At 38.6% G+C, this 24828-nt stretch overlaps 1 protein-coding gene and 1 long non-coding RNA gene across 3 annotated transcripts in view; one reads left to right on the top strand and one right to left on the bottom strand.

Moving 5' to 3' along the window:
- The window catches only part of LOC311296696, a 143076-nt gene that overhangs the window by 103573 nt on the left and 14675 nt on the right, over nucleotides 1-24828 (top strand). The window lies entirely within an intron of this gene.
- LOC311296670 (uncharacterized protein) lies at nucleotides 1770-23896 on the bottom strand. 2 transcript variants are annotated; one of them, XM_084418555.1, is made up of 4 exons: nucleotides 23712-23896; nucleotides 21491-21567; nucleotides 9852-10086; nucleotides 1770-9710 (listed from the first exon to the last, which is right to left on the bottom strand). In XM_084418555.1, exons 3-4 carry the CDS (start codon nucleotides 9934-9936, stop codon nucleotides 8818-8820), a joined length of 978 nt encoding a protein of 325 aa, XP_084274681.1. In that variant the 5' UTR covers nucleotides 9937-10086; nucleotides 21491-21567; nucleotides 23712-23896; the 3' UTR covers nucleotides 1770-8817. The 2 variants fall into 2 exon arrangements, with proteins under 2 accessions (XP_084274681.1, XP_084274682.1); XM_084418556.1 differs by lacking the exon at nucleotides 21491-21567 and having other exon boundaries at nucleotides 23712-23880.

Below are 24828 nucleotides of genomic sequence, written 5' to 3' on the forward strand. Positions count from 1 at the left end.
AATTCTTGAAACAGCTCTCATGTAAAGGTCGGTCCATTATCAGTTACAACTACATCCGGCAGTCCGTGTACTGAAAACACACAGTGTGTTGCAGTGTGTCAATTGTCATGGCAGCTGTAACTTTGGCTTTGGCTTTGACAAGACCTTGTCCCTTTCTGTCCAAGCTTTGATCTGCTTCGCGCTCACTGGTGAGTCACTCAACTTTTCCAGCAGGAAAACAGTTTCAGGAGGCAGAGGAGTGGGGACAGGGGTGTCTGGCTCAATGCTATCGGCTCAATGCATCCGCATTGGCATTATCCTTCTCCGCTCTGTACAATATACGATATTGATAGGCAGACAATGTCAGTGCCCACCTCTGGATACGAGCTGACGCCATGGAAGGGACACTCTTATGCTCACTGAACAGGCTCATCAATGGCTTATGGTCCGTGAAAACTGTGAAGGAATGGCCATAGAGATATTGGTGAAAACGCTTCACAGCAAATACCACGGCCAAGCCCTCTTTTTCTAGTTGAGAATAACCCTTATCTGCTTTTGTAAGCATCCTTGACGCAAATGCAATGGGTTTCTCTGAGCCCTCCTCCATTATGTGTGACAGAACGGCCCCAATGCCATATGGAGAGGCATCACATGACACTGTAAGCTCCTTCTCAGGGTCAAAATGGACTAACACACTGGCTGACTGCAGCAGATTTTTGACTTTGGTGAAAGCAGCCTCCTGCTTCACTCCTCACTCCTCCACTGGCAATCATGATGTAACAGCCGGTAGTCCGGGCCAGCACAGTTGATAGCTCCGGCAAGAACTTCCCGTAATAAGTTACCATCCGCAGGAATGACTTAAGCTCTGACACAGTTCCCGGCTTGCGGGTCTCCTTGATGGCCCTGACTTTTTCTGCCACTGGAAAGAGGCCTGGGGCTGATATTTGATGTACCAGGTAGGTTACACTCTCTGCCTGGAATGTACATTTGCATTGTTTTAGCCGCAGCCCTGCTTCCGACATCCTCTTGAGAACCTGGTCAAGGTTACTGAGATGCTCCTCTTCTGTCTTCCCTGTGACCACAATGTCATTGAGGTATATTACCACGTTTGGAATTCACTGCAACAGGTTTTCCATTGTTCTTTGAAAAATGGCCGGGCTAGACGCCACCCCAAACACCAGCCTGTTATATTTAAACAGCCCTTTGTGAGTGTTGATCGTGACGTATTGCTTTGACTCCTCATCCAGCAACAACTGTTAATAGGCATGACTCATATCAAGCTTAGTGAAAGTTTTGCCTCCCGCCAGCATTGAGAACAAATCTTCCACTCTTGGAATAGGTTATGTCTCCACCTTCGCTGCTTGATTGATTGTCAGCTTATAGTCTCCACAAATGCGGACTGTACCATCTTCTTTTAACAAGAGAACGATTGGGGCTGCCAGTTTGAAAATTTAATTGGCTCAATGATACCCAGCTGATGAAGCCTGTCAAGCTCCTTTTCCACTTTATGCTTCATTGCATATGGGACAGACCGGGGTTTAAAGAAGTGAGGTGTAGCATTGTAGCAAGTTTCACCGTGGTGCCCCTTAGGGTGCCCAGCTCATCCTTAAACACTTCTGGATACCTCGCAACCACATCCCCAGCACAAAGCCCTTTTATGAGTCTTATCTCTCCCCAGTTTAACTGAATTTTACTGAGCCAATCACGCCCCAGCTGGCTCGGGCCTGTTCCCTTGAGTTTCAGTCTCATTCAAGTCTTTAAACTTGTTTACAAAATTTTTTTTTCATAATTTTGTATTATTATTCATAAATTTACAAACCAAAACACTTTGTTTTGAACTGGAGTCTCAGTCTCACTCGAGACTTTAAACAAAGAAAGAAGGAGAGTACCTTTGCACTGAAAGACGCTGTAAACATGTATTTTCTTCCAGTTTCATTCACCTTAATCACAGTAGGGCATCTCTCGTAGTTTAAGTGGGTGGATGAATCTAAACGCCGTCTACAAAAGCACAGCCACTGACGAAGAAAGCTTTCTTGTTTTCCTTACGTGCTTTTTCGACAGCAGGCCATAATTTCAGCCTCTTTTCTCTGTCGGCAGGAGACATGTCCTCAGAGATCCTCAGGTGGTTGTTCTTCAGAAATTCTGCATCTTTGGCAGCACGCCAGACAGCATCCCTGAAAAAAACGTGATGTGAACTGAAATATAACACCTCTAGGAGTGCCGCTTCCAGGTTTGATACGACCGAGGTGATGTGCAACATCCACAACGTCAGGCAGTTTATCTTTATGGTGGACAACGACGACACACATGCATTATATTGCATTGCATATAATGTGTGCTGGTCAACTAGTCTATAATTAAGAAACCCCTAGAAAACAGTAAAAAAAAAACAAAAAAACAAATAGGAACATTGATTATTATTCCAATATCCAAATATGATATTAAATACCACAGGGAAAAGGGCTTCTATTTGTGACGTGCTGTCTTTACATTTGAACATTGCACATTTTAAACACGCATTAGCTGAATAAATGCTAGGCAATACAAACATATTTATAGAAAACAGTTGACAATGAATAGACAGGAGTCCAATAATAGCACAACGAATCACTTATTCTAAAAAATAATATCAAGTATAACTTCCTGCTCAGCTACTGTTCGGACGCTCTTGCTTACTGCTCCGCGCTTTGCTCTATCGCTTTTACATTTTATCTCCTATTTTTTCTATTTTTGATTTCCTTTATTTTATTTCCTTTTATCACCTAATTTTAACTTCAGCAAATCAGCACAGTGCTCATACGACAAAGTTTGGATTACTACAAAAACTGAGAATTCTTTTACCCGACCAGCTTACATACCGGGAAAGGAAAACACAACTGCCTACAAGGATAAGAGAAAATGCCTCTTCTGGAATCTACTTGCTGCACTAACTGCCACAGACTTTTACAAAGGATTGCAGTTCTAGAAACAAAGTTACTTACGGGACCACCAAACCAGACGGAGCACACAACAGAGCTTCGTCATGGACACCCTCAGCATACCGGTGAGTCCCATGAAACTAGTACTCCTCGACAGGTAGAGAAACAAGCCGATCGACTTACTAATCGATGGCACAAACAGGGAGCGAGACCCAAAGGCACTCGAGACATCAGATTGTCACGAGCATCACATATTACCGCAGTAGCATCCTCTACCCCAGATACAGCTCTGACAAGGATTGCAAACACTGGTCTGCTACCACCACCTATACATCTTGAGAACAGATTTGAAGTACTAATGAATGTAAATGAGGAATCCACAAATGTGATGAATGTGATCGAACACAGACTGAATAGGCCAGTAGCTAACACTGATGCTAACTGGCGCTCAAGGTCGAGCAGACAGCGGCACTCAGCTCAGAGCGCAGCCGAGCCCAGGACTCTGATAGTGGGGGACTCCATAATCAGAAACATTAGCAACAGGGATACAACTACGTGCTGCCTTCCACAAGCAACAACTTCTGATATAAACAGGGAACTTCAGAACATTCTGATGAAACATAAGACTGCAAATCGACTCATCATACATGTGGGGAAGAATGATATTCATAAAGAGCAGTCAGAACTCCTTAGGAAGGATTTCAATGAACTTTTTGAAACACTTAAAAGACTGAAAGTTGAAACATTCATCAGTGGACCACTCCCAGCAAGAGGAACAAACAGGTTTTCACGGTTGCTTGGGCTAAATACATGGCTGCAAAAAACCTGCAATATAAAAGCAGTGAACTTCATTGACAATTTCAATCTTTTCTGGAGTCAACGACAACTGTTTCATCGGGACGGCCATCACCCAAACAAACTTGGTTCAAGAGTGTTAAAGGACAATATCTACTTCTCCCTAAATCATCCTTCTGCGGTTTGTGCCAATCCACTCAATCTGAATGGCACACACACACCTGGACTCAGTATGAATGACCACGGGACTTCACTTCAGCAGCAAAATGGACATGATAACACCACTCCGCCACAACAACCTCTGCTCACGGACACAATCTCAGCTGAGCCCTGCACACAGAGCTCACCACAGACAGCCATATCAGAACTGCTTGAAGATTCAGCACCCAAGGACGACTTCCTGGAAAACAGCCAGGGAAGCCAGGACAGCATATTACAGCCTCCTATAACACCGGAGCAACAGCCCCTTTCACCAGACACTTTCTCCCTCTCGCCTGCAACGCCACTACTGTGCTTCTCACAGAAAATGGAAGAACTGGTGCATGCTGGAACCAGACTATCCCACTCTTTTGCTGCAAGCCCCCAGATACCAACTAAAAAAAGACAGGCACCACTACCACCAAAGCCTGCGGGCCCAGCTCGCCCTCCCCCTCCTGTGAGAGCTCTTCGGCCTCTGCCACAACGCCAGGGCCCACACCCTCCTCCTTCTGCTCGAGGTGAACCAAAAACAACTGATACCAGCTCTCAGTGATATGTGTCGGGTCCCCGTTTTGATAACAGTAACTTTCTCAAATGTTTACAAAACAAGCGGGAACCCAGTGTGCCTGTATCTTTCTCTATTGCTGTTCTATTACATGATAGAAAGTCTAAGGCCTTCAATAGCCGTGCAGCAAACCCAACTAATCTGGTGCCTATTACACGTCAAACTAATATTGCTGTGGGGAAAAGTAAGTCTGTTAAGTTAGCTCTTTTAAACATTCGCTCACTTAAAAATAAATCACTTCTAGTCAACGACTTAATAACCACAAACAACCTGGATTTTATGCTTCTAAATGAAACCTGGCTAGAAGACAGCTGCAGTGCAACAATCCTCAATGAAGCAGCCCCTCCTAACTTTACTTTTATGAGTGTCTGCAGAGCTGTTAAGAGAGGTGGGGGTCTAGCTGCTCTTTTTAAAGATATCTATCAATGTAAGCAAATATCATTTGGGAATTACCCGTCTTTCGAATATCTGGGTATTGTGTTAAAAGGTGCTCCACGCATTTTACTTATCATTATTTACAGGCCGCCAAAATACTCTCCAGCCTTCACTGAGGACTTTACAGAACTGTTATCAACAATTACCTCAGAGTTTGACTGTTTTGCAATTGCTGGAGATTTTAACATTCACATAGATAATGCAGAAAACAATATGGCAAAAGAAATCAAAACTGTTTTAAAAACTTTTGATCTGACTCAGCATGTACATGGACCCACACACAATCGTGGACACACTCTAGATTTACTTATCAGTAAGGGTCTAAACATTTCATCGATTGTTATTAAGGATGTAGCACTGTCTGATCATTTCTGTATTTTCTTTGATATATTGATCTCTCCTGCCACTGAAGCTAGATCTGTGTCTGTCAAGAAGAGATGCTTAAATGAGAACACTAGTGTCCTATTTATGAAGGCTATATCCTTAACACCAAGCATATCTGCTGACTCTGTTGATTTTCTCCTTGATTCTTTTAACTCAAAAGTTAAAGGTGTAATTGATGATATTGCTCCTGTTAAAGTCAGGAAGAAGAGTGGCAGACAAAAGGCACCTTGGAGAAACTCAACAGCAGTGCAAAATATGAAAAGACAATGCAGAAAAGCAGAGCGCATGTGGCGGAAGACAAAACTTGTAGTCCATTATAACATCTACAAAGACAGCCTTCGTGCTTTCAATATGGAACTAGGCAAAGCTAGACAGACTTTCTTCTCAAATATTATAAACAGTAATTTAAACAACACACGCACTCTTTTTGCTACTGTAGAGAGACTGACAAACCCCCCAAGCCAGATTCCCAGTGAAATGCTCTCAGACAGCAAGTGCAGTGAGTTTGCTTCTTTCTTCTCTGAGAAAATCAATAATATCAGAAAGGTGATCAGCACATCCTTGACTTGCGCTGGGGTCAGACAGATCAAACCACCTGAGAAAGTAGTTACTATGTCTGATTTCAAAGAAATTGATGGCAAAATTTTGGAAGACACCGTACAGCACCTTAAAACATCAACCTGCGCTCTTGACACACTTCCAACATCATTTTTCAAAAGTGTGTTAAACAGTCTAGAAGCAGATCTTCTAGTAGTGGTAAATGCTTCACTTCTCTCTGGTAGTTTTCCAAACTCCCTAAAAACTGCAGTTGTCAAGCCCCTCCTGAAAAAGAGCAATCTGGATAAGACCATATTAAGCAACTATAGACCGATCTCAAATCTTCCTTTCATAGGCAAGATCATTGAAAAAGTTGTCTTCAATCAGCTGAACAAATTCTTATGCTCGAATGGATACTTTGACAATTTTCAATCTGGTTTCCGACCGCACCACAGCACAGAGACAGCGCTCATAAAGATAATAAACGATATTCGCTTAAATACTGACTCAGGCAAATTATCAGTGCTGGTACTACTCGACCTCAGTGCTGCATTTGACACTGTCGATCACAACATACTTCTGGACAGGCTGGAAAACTGGGTGGGGCTTTCTGGGATAGTCCTAAAATGGTTCAGGTCATACTTAGATGGGAGAGGTTATTATGTGAGTATAGGAGACCATAAGTCTGAGTGGACATCCATGACATGCGGAGTCCCTCAAGGCTCAATTCTTGCACCACTCCTGTTCAACTTGTATATGCTCCCAATGAGCCAAATAATGAGAAAGAACCAAATTGCTTACCACAGCTATGCAGACGACACACAGCTCTACTTAGCCCTATCGCCTAACGATTACAGCCCCATTGACTCCCTGTGCCAATGCATTGATGAAGTCAACAGTTGGATGTGTCAAAACTTTCTTCAGTTAAACAAAGACAAAACTGAAGTCATTGCGTTTGGAAACAAAGATGAAGTTCTCAAGGTGAACGCATACCTTCACTCTAGGGGTCAAACAACTAAACATCAAGTCAGGAATCTTGGTGTGACACTAGAGTCAGACCTTAGTTTCAGTAGTCATGTCAAAGCAATAACTAAATCAGCATACTATCATCTGAAAAATATTGCAAGAATAAGATGCTTTGTTTCCAGACAAGACTTAGAGAAACTTGTGCATGCTTTCATCACCAGCAGGGTGGATTATTGTAATGGACTCCTCACTGGACTTCCCAAAAAGACCATAAGACAGTTGCAGCTCATACAGAACGCTGCCGCCAGGATTCTGAGCAGAACCAGAAAATATGAACATATCACACCAGTCCTCAGGTCTTTACACTGGCTCCCAGTTAAATTTAGGATTGATTTTAAAGTATTATTACTGGTATATAAATCATTCAATGGTCTAGGACCTCAATACATTGCAGATATGCTCACTGAATATAAACCCAACAGATCACTCAGATCATTAGGATCATATCAGCTAGAAATACCAAGGGTTCACTCTAAGCATGGTGAGTCCGCTTTTAGCTATTATGCCAGCCGCAGCTGGAACCAGCTTCCAGAGGAGATCAGATGTGCTCCTACAGTAGTCACATTCAAATCCAGACTCAAAACACATCTGTTTAACTATGCATTTACTGAATGAGCACTGTGCCAATGTTCGTCCGACTGTTTGTACTGTATTTTATTTTGTATTCTTCTAAACTGTTTTAATTATTCTTATTTTTTTTTATTATTTTAATTTCTTCTATGTAAAGCACTTTGAATTGCCATTGTGTATGAAATGTGCTATATAAATAAACTTGCCTTGCCTTGCCTATAAGTTAGACGAATCTGACAAATGTTGCTTGATTTGTGGACTGCGCGTGCAGAGGCGTCACCAGGTTTTTGCGTAGTTTAGAGTGACAAATCATACCAGCATACTTTGAAGTCAAAATGCGTATCTGCTACGCGAAATGCATACAGGTTGGCAGGTCTGAGAACTGCCTTACACTGACAGCTAAATGACAAGTCAGAAAGTTACAACTCAAAAACAACTTCCACAAAACTAACATCACAGATCTTAAGTTTATTTCACTGTACGTTTGCTTTATCTGAATCTCACAGTTTATATTAATTATTGGATCTGTAGAAACCTTTTACTCACAAAATCACACATTGTCAGTGAAATGGTCATTTTATTTGTTGTTATTTTACAGAGTTATTGTACAGATATACTCTCTTCAAATCTCTTCATGGTCAAGCCCCAGCTTACATAGATGATCTACTGAAGATGCGTGCTCCTCTGAGGTCATTGAGGTCCGCTGACCAACTGCTCTTATCTGTTCCTAGAACAAGATGTAAAAATAGGGGAGATCGAGCATTTTCAGTTGTGGCGCCGAGGCTGTGGAATGATCTGCCTATGCGTGTCAGAGTAGCTCCCAGCCTTGACATTTTTAAATCACGACTTAAAACTCACTTCTATTCATTGGCTTTTAAACCAGCCTGAGAGTTAATTTCTGCATTTTATTCTTTTAGTTTGTCACTTGTTTAACTGTGCTTTGTGCTCATGTCATGTGTTTATAATTTGTCTGAAATTATGTCAGTTAGCACTTTGACTAACCTCGATTGTTTTAAATGTGCTTTACAAATAAAATTGTATTGTATTGTATTGTATACGTTATTGTATATACATCTGTTTATGTAATAACAGGCTTTATGTAACTAAAAAAAAGTAAAAAAGAAAAAAAAACTGATCAAATTCAGAGAATTGTTTCATATAGGCCTATTAACAAATAACTTTTTTTTTTTCTACATTTTTTTCCAATCTCTTTTAATTTTGGTATTTCTTTGAACAAGCGTTCAATCCAAATCATTTTCTTGTTCTCTAACATATAAAACACAAATCCTGTGGCATTTTACAGCAACACTAGTTTATTAGTTAACTAACTACACATTTACTTTATGTGAATCTAACAAAACATTTGCTCACTGTGACACAGAACAATGCTTTCTAATATGAGTCACTACATTATTTGATTGGGTGAATCTCCTCACACTGAGTACAGTCGTACGGCTTCTCTCCAGTATGAACTCGCTGGTGTGATTTCAGAGATACAGAATGAGTGAAACTCTTGTCACAATATGAGCACTTGTAAGGTTTTTCTCCAGTGTGAATTCTTTGGTGCTGTTTCAGATTGCCCAGTGTCATAAAGCTCTTCCCACAGTCCAAACACACATGATCTCTCACTTCATTATGTGTTTTCTGGTGCAGTTTAAAACTGTCCGGCCTTGAAAAACTCTTTCCACAGAGAGAACACACATAAGGCCTCTCATCTGAATGAACTATCAGGTGTTTCTTTAAATTTGATGATGAAATAAAATCTTTACCACACTGATCACAGTTAAATGGTTTTTCTCCAGAGTGAACACGCAGATGATACTTGAGACCCGATTCACTAGTGAAACTCTTTCCACACTGAGTGCATGAATACGGTTTCTCTCCAGTGTGAATGTACAGATGATAACTGAGAGTTGATGCTTGAGAAAAACTCTTTCCACACTGAGTGCATGTATACGGTTTCTCTCCAGTGTGAATTCTCATGTGTGTCTTAAGGTCTCTATTCTGTGAAAAACTCTTTCCACACTGAGTGCATGTATACGGTTTCTCTCCAGTGTGAATGTACAGATGAAAACTGAGAGTTGATGAACGAGAAAAACCCTTTCCACACTGAGTGCATGTATACGGTTTCTCTCCAGAGTGAATTCTCATGTGTGTCTTAAGGTGTACTTTCTGTGAGAAATTCTTTCCACACTGAGTGCAGGTGTGCATCTTTTTGGCTTTTGTTCTTTTAATTGTAAAGTTACGATGTTCCTCCTCCTCTTCATTCAGTTCTTGCCTTTGCTCTTTCACTCTCACCTGGTCTAAAATACACAGAAATACAGTTAGAATCAGTTCAAGTGAACCCTTATTTAATAGCAGAAAGCAACAGAGATCAGATCTTTCACTTTTTGTTATGTCATTCACTTCACCTCAACAATGAAGAATCAAGAATGGACACCAACCTATTTGTTCCTCAGTATCTTCATGCTTTATTCTGGATGGTTCTGGATCCCTCATGTCTTCAATCTCCTCTTTAATAAACTCCATCTTTAACAGTCACACAGATTTCAGCTGCTACTCCTGGAGTTTGTCCTTCTCTTGTAGGATGATGGGAATATTCCCAGTATTTATTGGTGAATTGTTGTGGGAGGGGCTTCACTGCAGGTGTGAACTGTGATCACTGTGTTTTTATCCAATCTGCATTTAAAAAGTACAGAGCCATCATGTTAAACTGCTGCTGAAAAAACTCTTTGTCTCCAAAAGTTCCCTGTTTTCAGCTCATTCATTATGGTGATGTCTGAGATCTTCTGTAAATTGGCACATTAAGCTCATTTTATTGGTGTCAACAGGCTGAAACAAACTACAGCATCATCACAAAGTTTATTTCACTATACGTTTGCTTTATTTGAATCTGTTTATTTTAGTTATTAGATCTGTAGAAACCTTTTACTCACAAAATCACACATTGTCAGTGAAATGGTAATTTTATTTGTTATGGTACAGTTATTGTACAGATGTACGTAATTGTATGCATCTGTATATGTAATAGGCTTTATGTAACTAAACAAACAAAAGCAAGTAAAAAAAATTTGGGTTTCGTTTCATCAAAAACAAACTGGGCTCACCCGCACAACGAAACATAAACTGTTCCAGCCAATAACCGACAAGAAAACTTTGGGGTGGGGTTTGGGGGGGTTAGTGCGCAGATGAGGAGGAGGGAAGGTCTAGCTATAGCCTCCATTTTGTTTGACAATACTTTAAACGTCAACAAGAAGTGACTTCAACCAACATCACTTAGAGCATCTTTAAGCACTGACCGCATTTCTTTATATTCGAGTCCAAGTTCAAACACTATGAAACGCTCCATTAACGTACGGAGTTCTGAAACACTGCCAGCGGGACATTAAACAGGAAGTGTCGGCCCGAGCTCAAAAACAGGTTTTGCGTGGGAACGCAAATGTCTTTGCGAGGGAACGCAAAAGATTTAAAAAAAAATAAAAATTCTCCCATCCTAAATTTTTTTCCACCACCACATCCCTTTAGGGGCTTCGTAGAATTCCTCTTATTTATTTATTTATTTTATTTTATTTTTCTATTATTGAATCAACAAATCCAATTTACTACAATTCTAAGATTCCTGTAAAGTATTTATGACTGTTGAAAGAAACTTGGTCACTCAATCCTGCTAACCTTCAGCACTGCACCAATTCTTTTTCACTTGACTTCCTGCTCAGCTACTGTTCGGACGCTCTTTCTTACTGCTCCTCGCTTTGCTCTATCGCTTTTACATTTTATCTAAAATGTAAAAGCGGGCCGACACTTCCTGTTTAATGTCCCGCTGGCAGTGTTTCAGAACTCCGTACGTTAATGGAGCGTTTCATAGTGTTTGAACTTGGACTCGAATATAAAGAAATGCGGTCAGTGCTTAAAGATGCTCTAAGTGATGTTGGTTGAAGTCACTTCTTGTTGACGTTTAAAGTATTGTCAAACAAAATGGAGGCTATAGCTAGACCTTCTATATTTTTATCTCCTATATTTTTATATTTTATTTCCTTTTATCACCTAATTTTAACAGCACAGTGCTCAAACGACAAAGTTTGAATTACTACAAAAACGCAGAATTCTTTTACCCGACCAGCTTACATTCCGGGGAAAGGAAAACACAACTGCCTACACTTATACGGGTAAGATAGAAAATGCCTCTTCAGGTTCAAGAATCTACTTGCTGCACTAACTGCCACAGACTTTTACAAAGGATTGCAGTTCTTGAAACAAAGTTACTTACGGGACCACCAAACCAGACGGAACACACAACAGAGCTTCGTCATGGACACCCTCAGCATATAGCCGGTGAGTCCCATGAAACTAGTGCTCCTCGACAGGTAGAGAAACAAGCCGATCGACTTACAAATCGATGGCACAAACAGGGAGCGAGACCCAAAGGCACTCGAGACATCAGATTGTCACGAGCCTCACATATTGCCGCAATAGCATCCTCTACCCCAGATACAGCTCTGACAAGGATTGCAAACACTGGTCTCCTACCACCGCCTATACATCTTGATTAGTAGTAAATCGCCATCACCTGCTTTCAGATGGAGCGGCATTCACTACAAAGAGCCGTAGTTAACTGACAAGCTGAGCCATATCACATTAATATCGCGGACGTATCGCCTGCATTAATTAATGCGATATGGCTCAGCTTGTCAGTTAACTACGGCTCTTTGTAGTGAATGCCGCTCCATCTGAAAGCAGGTGATGGTGATTTACTACTAATCTTTAGCTTTACCTACGAGATGCGCCTAACAATGTCATGCGATATATCGCCCAGCCCTAATTCGAAGTACTAATGAATGTAAATGAGGAATCCCCAAACGTGATGAATGTGATCGAACACAGACTGAATGGGCCAGTAGCTAACACTGATGCTAACTGGCGCTGAAGGTCGAGCAGACAGCGGCACTCAGCTCAGAGCGCAGCCGAGCCCAGGACTCTGATAGTGGGGGACTCCATAATCAGAAACATTAGCAGCAGGGATACAACTACGTGCTGCCTTCCACAAGCAACAACTTCTGATATAAACAGGGAACTTCAGAACATTCTGTTGAAACATAAGACTGCAAATCGACTCATCATTCATGTGGGGAAGAATGATATTCATAAAGAGCAGTCAGAACTCCTTAAGAAGGATTTCAATTAACTTTTTGAAACACTTAAAAGACTGAAAGTTCAAACATTCATCAGTGGACCACTCCCAGCAAGAGGAACAAACAGGTTTTCACGGTTGCTTGGGCTTAATACATGGCTGCAAAAAAAACTGCAATATAAAAGGAGTAAACTTCATTGACAACTTCAATCTTTTCTGGAGTCAGAGACAACTGTTTCATCGGGATGGCCAACACCCAAACAAACTTGGTTCAAGAGTGTTAAAGGACAATATCTACTTCTCCCTCAATCATCCTTCTGCAGTGTGTGCCAATCTGAACGACACACACACACCTGGAAACAGTGTGAATGACCACGGGACTTCAGCAGCAAAATGGACATGCGGTTGACATATCACACAAGGACAATGATAACATCACTCTGCCACAACAACCTCTGCTCACGGACACAATCTCAGCTGAGCCCTGCCCACAGAGCTCATCACAGACAGACATATTAGAACTGCTTCCAAGATTCAGCACCCAAGGACGACTTCCTGGAAAACAGCCAGGGAAGCCAGGACACCATATTACAGCCTCTGATAACACCTGAGCAACAGCCCCTTTCACCAGACACGTTATCCCTCTCTCCAGCATCCCCACTTCTGTGCTTCTCACAGAAAATGGAAGAACTGGTGTATCCAAACTATCCCACTCTTTTGCTGCAAGCCCCCAGATAACAACCAAAAAACGGCAGGCACTGCAACCACCAAAGCCTGCGCGCCGAGCTCGCCCCCCCCCCCCCCCCCTCCTGTGAGAGCTCTTCGGCCTCTGCCAAAACGCCAGGGCCCACACCCTCCTCCATCAGCTCGAGGTGAACCTAAAACAACTGATACCAGCTCTCGGTGTTGGGTCCCTGCTATGATAACAGTAACTTTCTCAAATGTTTACAGAACAAGCGGGAACCCAGTGTGCCTGTATATTTCTCTACTGCTGTTCTATTACAAGATAGAAAGTCTAAGGCCTTCAATAGCCGTACAGCAAACCCAACTAATTTGGTGCCTATTACATGTCAAACTAAGATTGCTGTGGGGACAAAAAGTAAGACTGTTAAGTTAGCACTTTTAAACATTCGCTCACTTAAAAATAAATCACTTCTTGTCAACGACTTAACCACAAACAACCTGGACTTTATGTTTCTAAATGAAACCTGGCTAGAAGACAGCTGCAGTGCAACAGTCCTCAATGAAGCAGCCCCTCCTAACTTTACTCTTATGAGTGTCTGCAGAGCTGTTAAGAGAGGTGGGGGTCTAGCTGCTCTTTTTAAAGATATCTATCAATGTAAGCAAATATCATTTGGGAATTACCCATCTTTCGAATATCTGGGTACTGTGTTAAAAGGTGCTCCACACAATTTACTTATTATTTACAGGCCTCCAAAAAACTCTCCAGCCTTTGCTGAGGACTTTACAGAACTGTTATCAACAATTACCTCAGAGTTTGACTGTTTTGCCATTGCTGGAGATTTTAACATCCACATAGATAGTGCAGAAAACAATATGGCAAAAGAAATCAAAACTGTTTTAAAAACTTTTGATCTGACTCAGCATGTACATGGACCCACACACAATTGTGGACACACTCTAGATTTACTAAACATTTAATCAATTGTTATTAAGGATGTAGCACTGTCTGATCATTTCTGTATTTTCTTTGATATATTGATCTCTCCTGCCACTGAAGCTAGATCTGTGTCTGTCAAGAAGAGATGCTTAAATGAGAACACTAGTGTACTATTTATGAAGGCTATATCCTTAACACCAAGCATATCTGCAGACTCTGTTGATTATCTCCTTGATTCTTTTAACTCAAAAGTTAAAAGTGTAATTGATGATATTGCTCCTGTTAAAGTCAGGAAGAAGAGTGGCAGACAAAAAGCACCTTGGAGAAACTCAACAGCAGTGCAAAATATGAAAAAAAGAAAAGCAGAGCGCATGTGGCGGCAGACAAAACTTGTAGTCCATTATAACATCTACAAAGACAACCTGCATTCTTTCAATATGGAACTAGGCAAAGCTAGACAGACTTTCGTCTCAAATATTATAAACAGCAATTTAAACAACACACACACTCTTTTTTCTACCGTAGATTGACTAGCCACTTTCTGACCAGAGGAACCTTTTCACAGTTCCTAGAACTATTGGCTAAAGTACCCGGATGTCGGCATGTTCGCACCGCAGGAACTAGGAACGATTTTAGTTCTAGGAACTCCATTTGTAGGAACTAATTTAGGTCCTACTTCAGAGTAGGGTCTAAACCATCACTATAGGAACTACCCGTGACGTTAGTGTACGCTGATTGACCGAACGCACGCGGAAGACCAGCACCCGCCATTTTTAAAACAGCTAGAATGTAAATACACAGATTATAGCCTATATATTTACTCCATAGACTAACTATACAAACATGGAAAACAGTGACAGATGGGTCTCTAAACCTTTATGCTGAAGAGAAAATCCAACGCAACTTTGAGGGGACCAAGCCAAACATGATTATGTTTATCTGCCCAGCTAGCAACTCTGGACATCAACCACACGGCATAGGCTAATAACCTTTTTTTTAATATACTGTCTACTTTCTATAACAGTTCTATCTAATAACATATTAAACAGTACTGTTAGACAGATTGCTAACTAATAAACACAGAGAATGCGAGCATTGTTTGCTCTGGCGTTCTCACAGCGCCAAGCCAGATGAAATGCTCTCAGACAACAAGTGCAGTGAGTTTGCTTCTTTCTTCTCTGAGAAAATCAATAATAGCAGAAAGGTGATCAGCACATCCTTGAGTTGCTCTGGGGTCAGACAGATCAGACCACCTGAGAAAGTAGTTACTATGTCTGATTTCAAAGAAATTGATGGCAAAATTTTGGAAGAAACCGTACAGCACCTTAAAACATCAACCTGCACTCTTGACACTCTTCTTTTTCAAAAGTGTGTTAAACAGTTTAGAAGCAGATCTTCTAGAAGTGGTAAATGCCTCACTTCTCTCTGGGAGTTTTCCAAACTCCCTGAAAACTGCAGTTGTCAAGCCCCTCCTGAAAAAGAGCAATCTGGATAAGACCATATTAAGCAACTATAGACCGATCTCAAATCTTCCTTTCATAGGCAAGATCATTGAAAAAGTTGTCTTCAATCAGCTGAACAAATTCTTAAGCTCGAATGGATACTTTGACAATTTTCAATCTGGTTTCCGACCGCATCACAGCACAGAGACAGCGCTCATAAAGATAATAAACAATATTCGCTTAAATACTGATTCAGGCAAATTATCAGTGCTGGTACTACTCGACCTCAGTGCTGCATTTGACACTGTCGATCACAACATACTTCTTGACAGGCTGGAAAACTGGGTGGGGCTTTCTGGGATAGTCCTAAAATGGTTCAGGTCATACTTAGATGGGAGAGGTTATTATGTGAGTATAGGAGACCATAAGTCTGAGTGGACATCCATGAAATGCGGAGTCCCTCAAGGCTCAATTCTTGCGCCACTCCTGTTCAACCTGTATATGCTCCCAATGAGCCAAATAATGAGAAAGAACCAAATCTCTTACCACAGCTATGCAGACGACACACAGCTCTACTTAGCCCTATCGCCTAACGATTACAGCCCCATTGACTCCCTGTGCCAATGCATTGATGAAGTCAACAGTTGGATGTGTCAAAACTTTCTTCAGTTAAACAAAGACAAAACTGAAGTCATTGTGTTTGGAAGCAAAGATGAAGTTCTCAAGGTGAACGCATACTTTCACTCTAGGGGTCAAACAACTAAACATCAAGTCAGGAATCTTGGTGTGACACTAGAGTCAGACCTTAGTTTCAGTAGTCATGTCAAAGCAATTACTAAATCAGCATACTATCATCTGAAAAATAGTGCAAGAATTAGATGCTTTGTTTCCAGACAAGACTTAGATAAACTTGTTCATGCTTTCATCACCAGCAGGGTGGATTATTGTAATGGACTCCTCACTGGCCTTCCCAAAAAGACCATAAGACAGTTGCAGCTCATGCAGAACGCTGCCGCCAGGATTCTGAGCAGAACCAGAAAATATGAACATATCACACCAGTCCTCAGGTCTTTACACTGGCTCCCAGTTAGATTTAGGATTGATTTTAAAGTATTATTACTGGTATATAAATCATTCAATGGCCTAGGACCTCAATACATTGCAGATATGCTCACTGAATATAAACCCAACAGATCACTCAGATCATTAGGATCATATCAGCTAGAAATACCAAGGGTTCACTCTAAGCATGGCGAGTCTGCTTTTAGCTATTATGCCAGCCGCAGCTGGAACCAGCTTCCAGAGGAGATCAGATGTGCTCCTACTGTAGTCACATTCAAATCCAGACTCAAAACACAATCTGTTTAGCTGTGCATTTACTGAATGAGCACTGTGCCGCTGTTCATCCGACTGTTTGTAGGGGAGAGCGGGGACAGTTGTAACAGGGGATGGTTGCAACATGTAATTTTTCTCCAATCAGAAACAAGCTAGAGTAATGACACTCATACTGAGCATGCACAGTTAGACCCTCCCCCAGTGGTGTAGTCTAGTTTTTTGTAGTGAGTATACTCTAATATAACCCCCCCCCCCCCCTCCCCCTCCCCCTCCCTGCATACTCACCCAGCCCAGAGCGTCACCCCATAAGCACCACCACACTCACTAATGCATACAGTATGCATCGACATGTAATTGAGAGCATTATGAAATACTAAGTGTTATCAACTTATTTATTTGTTATATGAATATGGTCCCTGAAGCACAGGTTTTATCAGTTGACAATTATCAACAATAAAAAAAAAAAAAACATTATAGGCACAAATACAAATTTACTTTTAGAAATGGTGTTTTTGAAAAAAATGTTATTTTAAAATACATTTTACTGTGCAATTCCTTTCTAATTAATTTGAGTTAGACCGAACTTTTATTTTGGTGGGTTGTAGACATTTGAGTTTCTGTGTGTTTTAATAAACTATTATTATTATTATTATTATTAGGACTGAAGTATACTCTGTGCAATAATAATATATTTCTGTTATAATTTCTTCAAGTTATACAGAACTTTTATTTTGACAGGTTGTCGTAAAGACATAACAGTTTCTGTGTGTATATGAAACGAATGAATGACAATAGTTTTATCAAATGAAATGGTGAAATTCTCATCAAGTGACTCTCATAGCAGCTCTGCGATGAAATGCACATGTGTAGCTTACATCATGTCTCAATACAGTGAAACGCTGAAAACACCACGAGCGTGAGTCACGCATGCTTCTGTGTGTGTGTGTGTGTGTGTGTGTGTGTGTGTGCGTGTAGTGGAGCATACACTGAGCGCTCATTCCCAGAGACGCGTAGAACAATTGCAGTCTCTTTTAGCTTTAATATTCATAGACACTAGTCCATATCGAGATTTGATTCATTGTACAGCAGCTACTTTTGATTTATTCATTCAAAAATAGCCTAATTCCGTGACGTTCTGCTTTATATAGCAAGCTCCATTTGTGACTGGATTCCGCGATTCGATCCGTCGCTTCGCAAACACAGACGGGGTGAATTTATGAATGAAAGTGTGAAAGTTCTGACACAAAACGAAGTTGATACGTATCCTCACGCTTTTTTTAAGTGGGTATACGCAAATCCTTGGCCTTTTCTAGTGGGTATACGGCGTATACCTGCGTATCACGTAGACTACACCACTGCCCTCCCCCCACCAAAAAGACAGTAGACATATTCAACATCTGCTGCTGCATTTATTGAACAAAACTTGTTTTGGAGGTATGAAAGTACATTTTTTCATGAGATATATTTTTGTCATACTGTCCTGACATTTTGTATGAATTAATCAAAACCTACTTAGTTTGAATTATTGTTTTGTTGACTTCTAAGTGACATGGTTAGCATGTGTCAAAGTCAGTGTGTCTAGCCGGCACATGATGTTCTGTCATGGCTGATGGGGTTTGGGACGGTTGCAACAAGTTATAAATTGCATGTTTAATAAAACTTTGTTGCATTGCAAATTGTTCAATTCTTCCTTTCTGACACTGAAATATGGAGAGATTGAATATCATCTGTAATTCCTGCACACTGGATCTATGTAGGCCTATGTTCTACACATAAACAAACAAAACTCAATAACTGTTATTTGATAAATATGACTAAAATAAATTATAGGCTACAATAATATTATTTAAATAAATAATACTATAACATTATAGTAGGCCTAAAACAGTTAATATTTTCAGAATTCTATGCTCATTGAGACAAAAAGCTAAAGTTAATTAATGAAATTTAAGGTATTTTTAACATGTTGCAACCGTCCCTGGGTTGTGTTGCAACTGTCCCCTGGGTCGGGGTCAGTTGCAACATCTGACTTCTTCCATTCAAATAAATACTGTGAACGATATGTCATTTATAATCATCTTTAAATGGTATGGGTAATTAGCAGACAGATGCAAGTTTAATATATACAAATTTGGTTGGTCTAGTCCAAATAGTCTCCGAGTAACTGAGAGAAATGCAAAAAGTGTTGCAACTGTCCCCGGTCTCCCCCTGTACTGTATTTTATTTTTCTAAACTGTTTTAATTATTCTTATTTCTTTTTATTATTTGAATTTCTTCTATGTAAAGCACTTTGAATTTCCATTGTGTATGAAATGTGCTATATAAATAAACTTGCCTTGCCAAACTTGCCTTTTCTCTTAACACAAACTTATTTATCTGCAATGGAATACTTTTTCCACTCTGTCTTCAGGGATAACGAGATACAATTTTTTAGACGTCTTCAGATATAATATATTAACCCTCATTTGTGCTTTGGGGTCCCCAAGCGACTTTAAAAAAAAAAAAAAAAAAAAAAAAATCACACTCATGACCTTTGGGGTCAATATGACCCCACATTGAAATGAATGAAAAAAAAAAAAAAAAAAAAAAAAAAAGAAGTTTTTATTTTTATTTTTCATTTGTCAAAAAAAATCTATAAATCCAGAATAAATCTGAAAATGTCAGTACCACAATGAAGTCCTGGTACTAGAGCACAAATGCAATGTGGAACGAACATGATCACTTGCCACACATGCTCACGCACACAAACACAAACACACACACAGGTGTGACTCCAATAGAAAGCATTTTTATAGAAATTGACAAATAAAATCAATAATTCCCGCATAAATCTGAAAATTCCCACACATAAATGAAGGCCTGGTACTAGAGCACTAATGCAATGTGGAATGAACATTATCACAGACACATATGCGCCCACACAGACACAAATACACACACACATAGAGAGAGAGGTGTGACTGCAATAGAGATCATTTTTATAGAAATTGGGAAATAAAATCAATAATTTCTGCATAAATCTAAAACCTTTCACACATAAATGAAGGTATGGTATGAGAGCACAAATGCAACGTGGAAAGAACATGACTACACACAGAGAGAGACACACACAAACAGGTGTGACTGCAAAAGAGAGCATTTTTATTGAAACTGGTAAATAAATCAATAATTCCAGCATAAATCTAAAAATGTTCACACATAAATGAAGGCCTGGTACTAGAGCAAAAAAACAATGTGTAATGAGCATGATTACACACACACCCATGCACGTGCATGCACACAAACACACACAGACACACAGGTGTGTATACTCTTATTCCTATCCGCCTGTTAGCTAGCTTTTTTTTTATTTACTTTTTAAAAAATTATTTCTTATTCTAAAGTTAATCATTTTATTCATTTCGATTATTTAAATAATATGTAATTGCAATCAAGTATTTTCTTTTAGTGGCAACTTATGTGACATTATTGCAAATTTATATAGCATTATTGCAATAACAAGACACTTCAAAAGACCTCAAACAACAACAAAGAAATTCTAAACTTTGACAAAATACTGATTTTATGTATTTTAAAATGTTTAAATAAATATAATTCATAAAAAAGCTGTTATAAGAGCAATAAGTCACATCCAGAAAAATGAATGGATCTCTGTGGGGTCTCTGCTGGAAGTATATGATAATTACACTTTCTGGCTAAAACTATTATCTACAAAAATATCCAGAATCAACTCATTTAAATTTGATCATCATTAATGTTTTTTTTTTGTTTTTTTCATAAATTTTTTATATTTCATATGTATGCTAATGGTGTAGTTGAGGAATTTTGCAGTAAATAGGTAAAAAAAAGTACTTCATATCCCTCAAAACACAGCATAGAAATATAGATGAGAAGTAAACCAAAAAAAAAAAAAAAAAAATATATATATATATATATATATATATATATATATATATATATATATATATATATATATAATTTGTATTATTAAAATGTATATTTTTTGTACAATAGCTCTATGCATTTTTGGGGTCATATAGACCCCAAATGCACTGAGTGTCAACAGGAAACTAAGAGCATAACAGGGGTTAAGCACGTGCAATCTTATTTGTATTTATCTATTAATATTTATCATTAGGTTACATTTATTGAATAAATATACAGGTGCTGGTCATAAAATTTGAATATCATCAAAAAGTTGATTTATTTCAAGAATTCAACTTAACAGGTGAAACTAATATATTATATAGACTCATTAAATGCAAAGTGAGATATTTCAAGCCTTTATTTGTTATAATTTTGATGATTATGGCTTACAGCTTATGAAACCCACGAAATCAAAATCCCAGAAAATTAGAATATTACATGAAATCACACAGTAATTACACAGTAATACCATGGTCATTGAACCAGGTTTTGGTTCTTTTGGCAGTGTGGGCAGGTGCAAATCTTCTTGTGCAAAACACACACTCTTCTTACTCTCCTCTCTGTCAGATCTGAATTTGCTACGAGCAAATGTCCGGGCGAAACACACAAACTTAAGAAAAAATTGCTTACCTATGGCCACTTTTTTTGTTTGTCGCTCGTCTAGAAGCCCGCTGCGGTTCGTCACCAGCTCCTAAGCCACGTCCCATCTGGGGTGCCAAAATGTTGTAATTTAATTCTTTCTTTTCAGGGAAATGACTTCAGAGATATTTGATGCCAGAAATATTAGACTTTATTTCACAACAAAGCCGAACGCCGCCTCTGCAGACCAGGCGCTCCCGAAAAAGTGTCCAGCTTAACATATATACCTAGATCATAATGCATTCTATAGATTATTTTTGAGTGATAGTTTGTACCATGTGACTTTACTGAAATAGCATTCTCTGCTGTCTCACATTCCTGCTCTCAGGCTTCCAAAGTCAAACCAAAGACACACACAGAGGAAATAAATAATAGTGTACAAATGTATATCTGAATTACTTATCTAAATAAAATCTTCAACAATAGTCAAAATGTGAACGGCAACTCCTGTACAAGATTATGATATAAGTGCATTTATATTCCTAGATTATTTGCTAATATTTCACAGCTTTTATGATTGGCATCAAATAATATAGCCTATTAAACATTTTAACTAATTAAAAAAAAAAAAAAAAAAATTATATATATATACTATTTTTAATGTTTTTGAAAGAAGTCTCTTATGCTCATCAAGCCTGCAGTTAAAAAAAAAAAAAAAAAAAACAGTAATATTATGAAATATTATTACAATTTAAAATAATGGTTCTCTTTTTTAATATATTTTAAAATGTAATTTATTTTTGTGATGCAAAGCTGAATTTTCATCAGCAAGTACTCCAGTCTTTGGTGTCTTATGATCCTTCAGAAATCATTCTAATATGATGATTTATGATCAATGTTGGAAACAGTTGTGCTGCTTAATATTTTTTTTATAACCTGAGATACTTTTTTCAGGATTATTTGATGAATAAAAAGTTAAAAAGAACTGTATTTATTTAGAATAGAAATCTTTTGTAACAATATACACTACCGTTCAAAAGTTTGGGAACAATAACTATTTTTCTTTTAAAGAAATTAGTACTTTAATTCAACAAGGATGCGTTAAATTGATAAAAGGTGATGGTAACGATTTATATTGTTAGAAATGTTTTTATTTTGAATAAATGCTGTTTTTATGAATAAATGCTGTTAACGTTTTACTCAATGAATCCTGAAAAAAGTATTCCAAAAAATATATATTAAACCGCACAACTGTTTCCATCATTGATCATAAATCATCATATTAGAATGATTTCTGAAGGATCATAAGACACCAAAGACTGGAGTACTTGCTGATGAAAATTCAGCTTTGCATCACAAAAATAAATTACATTTTAAAATATATTAAAAAAGAGAACCATTATTTTAAATTGTAATAATATTTCATAATATTACTGTTTTTTTTTTTTTAAACTGTAGGCTTGATGAGCATAAGAGACTTCTTTCAAAAACATTAAAAATAGTAATGTTTCCAAACTTTGAATGGCACTGTATATAAAATCAGCCATCATTATTTTTAACATTGAAAATTATGTTTCATGTAAAAGGTAACTATATAATTAAACAAGAGAATCTGGTTATTCAGATAATAGGCTAAATGTTTTGTCTTTAAACTTTCATACAAATCAAAATTACACACCAGTGAATGTTGTCGAAAAATATCTTGTAAATATATAGCAGATTTCACCCAGCAACACAAATGAACCACATCTGCAGTTTATTGACAGAGGACAGACAATCAACACACACACACACACACACACACACACACACACACACACACACACACACGTCTTCAGATTCACTGTCTTTCAGCTGAAGGATGCATGAGAAAAGACATGTTAATTACCGTCCTCCCTAACAGTAACTGCAATTCATCTAATACACAGGTCACACATATGGCTATAAACATACATTAACATAAAAATGAAAGTTAAACCCATTTAAACGACATTTCCACAGACTCAATCCTCCAAAATGATGTAGATGTCCAAAAACACATCGAACTGTTGGCAGAAAAACGCATACATAACTTATTCCGGTTTATGGCACTTCCATAATATAAACTCAAATCTTCACTTAATTGTAACGAGGCTTCAGCAAAGTGAGGATCCATTTGCAGCTTTATTGTGATCTTGGTCGTACAATCAGGGTCAATCACCAGCAAACACAACAGTAGAGACAAAGCAACTCGTAATGCGAAAACAGGCATAAGGTCAGGCAGCAAACTTACATAAATCAGTCCACAATAGAAAACAGTCCAGGGCAGGCAGCAAAGAATCACGAAGAGAATAAACAGTCCAAGAGTAATCCACGGGAAGACAAAAACACAGGCAGAAACGCTCAGAGATGTTCACCAGGGCAAAACAAAACCTCTCAATGAGGAACTTCTTCTTCGACTTGTTGCTATTTTACGGCGGTTGACATCCAGCTTATCGGTGCATTACCGCCACCTTCTGCTCCGGAGTTTGAATCAGAAAATAGGTTTACAGACTAAATCACACACACACACACACACACACACACACACAAAATGTTTTTTTTCTTTTTTTTTTTCCAAAAAAGTAGAGAGTCTGTAGAAATGTCGTTTACATGGGTTTAACTTTCATTTTGATGTTAATGTATGTCTATAGCCATAGGCCTATGTGCGACCTGTGTATTAGATGAATTGCAGTTCCCTTATGAGAACGGTTCTCTGGTACTGCATTGCAAACGCTATGGGAAACTCCTTTCTCGAGAAATATTGAAGCCTTTACAGGGTTTTTCCTGGCTCAAATTGAGGCGGAGGTGGTAAAATCCTAATAATGTATTTTAATAATAAGATCATTACATTTGTATTTTTTGTAGATCATCATATAGCCTAATGTGTTTCCCACATTATATTTGTGGGTGGAGCTTGGTACCTCTAGGGGGGTCCGGGAGCCTGCCTGAATAATTGAAAAATATAATTGAAAAATTATAACTGTATTAAATTAGATTATTTTAAATATTTTTGAATATACAAATAAGGAATGTTGAAAAGAATGATACTTTATGAAACTAAACTGCCAGTAGGAGGCGGCAGGCGACCGTCTTAATGAGCGAGTCATTGAGTCATTCATTCAAACGATTCGTTCAAAAGGCTGATTTATTCAGAATGAGGCAGTTTATGAATGGGTAATTAAATCTTTGATTCGTTCAAAACGCTAAATCATTCAGTAATGCAACAAGTGTTGCTGTGAGATGCAATCTCTGCTGTGATCTTTGTTTGGAACTATTTTCCAAACAATAGTTTATTATTAGTTAATAGTTTATGTTATTTTCCAAACATATTTTGCGTCTAAAATGTAAGTGACTTAATTTTAACTATT

Source organism: Rutilus rutilus (genome assembly GCF_951802725.1).
Source record: "Rutilus rutilus genome assembly, chromosome: 9".
Lineage (NCBI taxonomy): Eukaryota > Metazoa > Chordata > Actinopteri > Cypriniformes > Leuciscidae > Rutilus > Rutilus rutilus.

Coding starts and splice junctions, on each gene's coding strand:
- LOC311296670 (XM_084418555.1), bottom strand. CDS start 9,936: ATGGAGTTTATTAAAGAGGAGATTGAAGACATGAGGGATCCAGAACCA. Junction 9,711..9,851: donor AGATACTGAGGAACAAATAG/GTTGGTGTCCAT, acceptor TGTGTATTTTAG/ACCAGGTGAGAGTGAAAGAG.